The following is a 4856-nucleotide window of genomic DNA, read 5'->3' on the forward strand; positions in this document are numbered from 1 at the left end:
AGCATAAGTAGCCTACGAAAACGAATAAACGATTATGCAGTAGACTCGTGATGGTATTCCAGCATCGACAATCAAACTTCAAACAATAAGCGTGTATTGTGCACTCATATAATATTGTGCACAGCAAAAAAGGCGTCTAGAATTTAAATAAAGTGGTTCGCCATTTAAGCGATGACATTAAGATTACGGCTGGATACCGATGCCAATGAACGTTCCCATCGAAAGCATTGAGGAGGATATGAGTGCATAAGTTAAGCACGCTGCTTGCGAACTGGGTTCATTAAAAAGATTTCGCGACAAATAACACTCATGTTTCTGCTTTTGAGAAGCATTTTTCTCAATTTCCAAAAATTAAACGAATTAGTGTCATGGTAGCTTCACGGAACGAAGAAAGTAAAAACGCAGAAACACTAAAACGCAGAAAAATAAACGCAGAAAAAATAACACAGAAAAAAAAACGCAGAAAAAAAAACGCAGAAAAAATAAACGCAGAAATCAAAAATGCAGAAAAATAAACGCAGAAAACCAAAAATGCAGCAAAATAAACGCAGAAAACCAAAAATGCAGAAAAATAAACGCAGAAAACCAAAAATGCAGAAAAAACGCAGAAAAATGTAAAATATATAAATAAACCGTGATGGTTGACCTCAATAGCAGTGTTAAATGTTGTTAGACCACGATGGACATGTCAGTTGAGATCTCATTTTGAATTCACAAATTGTGTTCTTTGTTAGAAGATTATAATCAATGTGATTTTTTTAATATAATCAATGCATTGTTAAATTAATCAAAAATTGAACGCTCTAGAAAGAAAACAATTACAAAACTGTTTGCATGAAATATAGACTATATTTTGTTAACGTTAGCTTTTTGTTTCACTTTGATATGCAAAGGCTCACTATAGAACACAAAGAGACACACACACACAATGCCAGATCGCCTTTGAAAATTCAAGAATATCTTCAGTTCATAAAAAACTTGGAAATTTAAGCAGAATTTAAAATAACAAATATATCTCGCAACACAACTGTTTCATTTGTTTATTTTTTGTCGGTTTATATTTTTTCCAACATGCTTCTAATATCATGCTCAAAATGAGTGCATATATATGACATATAACATTATCGTATTCGAATATATTTTTTTGTCTTATTGAAAGTGAGATACTGTTGCTTTTAATCATAAGTTAAACATTCAAATATGCATTACAATCGCACCCAGTTTATGTGACATGCTAATTTAATTTGATTTCAGTAGAAATTTCAATGTTTTGTATGATATAAGTTTTGTTTGAATAGTTTGCTTTCTTTAAAATGTATAGAAAACAATAACATAACAAAACAAAAAATTTCAATATCAGCAAGAACATTACGTCAATAATATTTTGTAGCATTCTTGTTGTCTAAACATGTATTACAAAAAATTGAACTCAGAAGAGTTGTCACATCTGTATGTGTTTTTATTGAAGACAGAAACTCGATCTTTTGTGTTTTCTTATCTGATTTCATACAGATAAAATATGCATCTATGTGTGTGAAGTATATATGATCGGCTGAGAATAAAAGTGACTTTAAGTTTTTTTAAACCGTCTCCATCTTATGTAAATCCTGTACAAATTATGAGACACTTTTAAGATTTTTTCTGCTTAAAGTCGCTTTTATTACCAGCCGTACATATGTATTTAATTTTGTAGGGTGTATGCATGGCATATATTATTCTACTTCCTTTAGCTATTGATTCAGAAAAAACTTTGCACAAACACCAAAATCGAAATACCCTATTACAGACGTTCTTTGAATGAACAACATGCCATATTAGCACGTTATAGTGCTAATCACACAAAAAGATAATATTAACATGAACAATGGGCATGAGCGTGACAAAAACTCGGTTGATACACTTTGCTCACTTCGTTACAGATTGTTATGTATACTCATACAATGTAGAATGACAATTCTACGCATGTGTGGGTGCCATACGACTGTTCTTGACTATTTTGTTCTGTGTTGAATATTGTATTGATAATCGGTAACGCACAAAGGATAGAGTGAGCAGGTGTATAAAGTTGCTAAAAATCTGAATATTATTTTTCTGTGTCTGTGTGTATGTGTGACTTTACACACTAACGAGTCGCACAGAAATCTGTCGATTTGTTTAGTCAACAAAAACGAAACAACGCAGCTAAAGAAACATTCAAATCTATATATATATAAAGTGTTTCGAGACTTTGACATTTGTTTTATTTTTAATGAAGAGTTCACATTATGACAGTGGATGAATTGTAAAATGTAAATCGAACATTCACAATACAGTTTTCTATTGAATAAAGTTTTGTTTTCGTTAAGAATAACGTGCAATATTATATATTTGTAACAATCAAAATATTGAACATGCAAAATTTTACAGATACTTTATTGTCCTAATTTTATAAATCGGTTGGAATAAAGTGCAGTGTTGTTTAAAAAACGTTTCAAACAAAATTTATATTTCGGTTGTGATTTTGTATATCTTCTGAAAATGTGCAAGTTCATTAAGATGGTTTTTCATCCTCATTTGGAGTGGTTCGAATTAGTTCTCTCTATAAAGTTAAGAAGAAAAGTGGCGTGGATTGAGTTAGTTCTCTCTGTGAAATTGTTAAGAGAAGATTTTAACGTATACCGAGTTAAATTTTCTTCTGAAGAAAATTTAACGTGTTCAAAATGTCGAAAGTCATCGTGAGCAACAAGGGAATTAAAAAGTCGATTTTTTTCGAGGGTTACAAGTACCGGTATGACAAAACCTACAACGGCACAGAATATTATATGTGTGACACGTAAGTTTTTTAGTTTAAGATGTGATTGTTATAAAAGTGTTTATTAAAGAGTGTGTGTTTTTTTTTACTGATTCCTGGTGATTTTTTTAATATTCCAAAAAACATTTCAACTCTAACTAAAACACTCATTATGGTCAAATTAGGTCACGCTCACACGGATGTCGTGCACGATTGCACAAGCCGGTTGAGGTTGATGATCAACGCCACTACATTTTGAAAGGACGTCACTTACACTCAGGCGATTCACGCAAACTTCATAAGAAAGAAGTTATGACAAAGCTCAAGATTCTTTCGAAAACAACGCATATGTCAAAACGCCAAGTGATTATTGCGAGCATTCAAGGCATCACAAATGCAACCCGATCGACTTTGCCGAGCGAACGAACTATGTCGCGCATGGTCACCAATTATCGTCGAGATCCTCAGGCACCAAAAAATCCACGAAATTTCGCCGAGTTGGTTCTTCCACCCAATTATCGAATCACACTGAAAGGAGATCCATTTTTGCTCTATGATTCATTCGACGAACTGGATGCTGGTGAACTTCAGTTGGTTGCTGATCGAACCTTAATATTTACGACACTAGGCAATTTGAACTTTTTGACAGAATGTGATGGACTTTTCATGGATGGTACATTTTCTGTGGTACCAGTACTATTCGGCCAACTATATAGCATTCACGGTGAGAAAATTATCTCAAGATGAAAATTATTTATACTTTTATATATATTTTTATATTTCATTCATATTTTTATAAATTTTACTTTGATTTTTGCTACTTCTCAGGTCTTAAACGTGGTTGGCATTTACCATCGGTATTCATTCTTATGTCGAATAAGAAGGAAGAGACATACAATGAAATTTTCGAGTTCATGCTCCGTTTGGCACCCATCAATCCCACTGACTTTATGGTTGACTTTGAAATGGCTGCTATGAATTCTGTTACTCGGTATTTTCCACTTGCCGATCTCCACGGTTGTCATTTTCATTTCGGCCAAAGTGTATGGCGCAAAATTCAAGAAGTCGGTTTGCAGAAGCAATACAATGAGGATGAGGAGTTCGCTTTGAATCTACGGATGTTGGTCGCATTAGCATTTGTACCAGTTGATGACGTCATCAAAGCATACGAAGAGCTGGTTGAAACCGCCTTTTTCAATTCAGATGATCCGAAGATTGACGAGCTATTGGATTATTTCCAGTCAACTTACATTTATCGCATTGACCGCAAAGGTAAAAAACAAAGTCCACGATTCGCCATTCCAGTTTGGAACGTGTACGAGAACACATTGGCAGGTATGTTTACAACTTATTGTACATATTTTACTACGTTTTTTTTTCGTTCGTGTTGTTGTTGGTAACAAATATTTTCATTAATAGGTTTCCCACGTACTAACAACAATGTGGAAGGTTGGCATAACAAAATCAACAGCATGTGGGGCAAACACCCAAATTTATTTACGTTCATTGAGAAGCTCAAGGAGGAACAAGAGATCACGGAATTGGCTATCGCACAATGTGAAGCCGGCAATGATCCTGACCGTCGACGCAAAAAATACGAAATGGCAGATAAAAAATTGATCAGATTAATCGACAAATTTGACAAAACAATCCATGATGGTTCTTACATTCCGTATTTGAAGGAAATTGCTCACAATGCCCGCTTTTAGATGAATTTTTTCTCTGACAGTTCGTATTTCTTCCTAAACAAGATTGAACAACGATAAATATAAACCAAAAATGAAACCAATGTAATGGAAACGAAAGTTCAATTTTTTTACTTATCAAAACAATTTAAAAATTGTTATTTTTTCTGGACTAATAGAGAAATAATTTAAAGTTTAAAAACGATCTGATACATCTGCCAATTCGTATTTTCTGAACTTAATTGAACAAAAAAAACTTCATCCAAAAATGAACTAATGAAGTGAAAACTAAATGAAATCAAACATTAAACCCGATCAGACCACCAAGTGTTTCCAATGTAAGTGTTTGATTCATCTTCCGTGCATTGGAATTAACCTAAAAATTGGCCAAATTTCATCTC

The 4856-nt window shown here is 33.3% G+C and overlaps 1 protein-coding gene across 1 annotated transcript; it reads left to right on the top strand.

The window, feature by feature from the left end:
* Nucleotides 1-2567: 2567 nt before the first annotated feature.
* Nucleotides 2568-4479, top strand: LOC116351317. The gene is made up of 4 exons (XM_031783406.1): nucleotides 2568-2812; nucleotides 2956-3494; nucleotides 3599-4105; nucleotides 4190-4479. Exons 1-4 carry the CDS (start codon nucleotides 2700-2702, stop codon nucleotides 4477-4479), a joined length of 1449 nt encoding a protein of 482 aa, XP_031639266.1. The 5' UTR covers nucleotides 2568-2699.
* The last annotated feature ends 377 nt before the right edge of the window (nucleotides 4480-4856 follow it).

This window comes from Contarinia nasturtii, unplaced genomic scaffold, assembly GCF_009176525.2.
Source record: "Contarinia nasturtii isolate CC-2019 unplaced genomic scaffold, AAFC_CNas_1.1 Cnas_scaffold_5201, whole genome shotgun sequence".
Lineage (NCBI taxonomy): Eukaryota > Metazoa > Arthropoda > Insecta > Diptera > Cecidomyiidae > Contarinia > Contarinia nasturtii.

Bases quoted from the DNA above. Each gene is read 5' to 3' on its own strand.
- LOC116351317 (XM_031783406.1), top strand. From the start codon at position 2,700: ATGTCGAAAGTCATCGTGAGCAACAAGGGAATTAAAAAGTCGATTTTT. The intron at 2,813-2,955 runs GTAAGTTTTTTA...TGGTCAAATTAG, and splicing joins GAATATTATATGTGTGACAC to GTCACGCTCACACGGATGTC. The intron at 4,106-4,189 runs GTATGTTTACAA...TTTCATTAATAG, and splicing joins GTACGAGAACACATTGGCAG to GTTTCCCACGTACTAACAAC.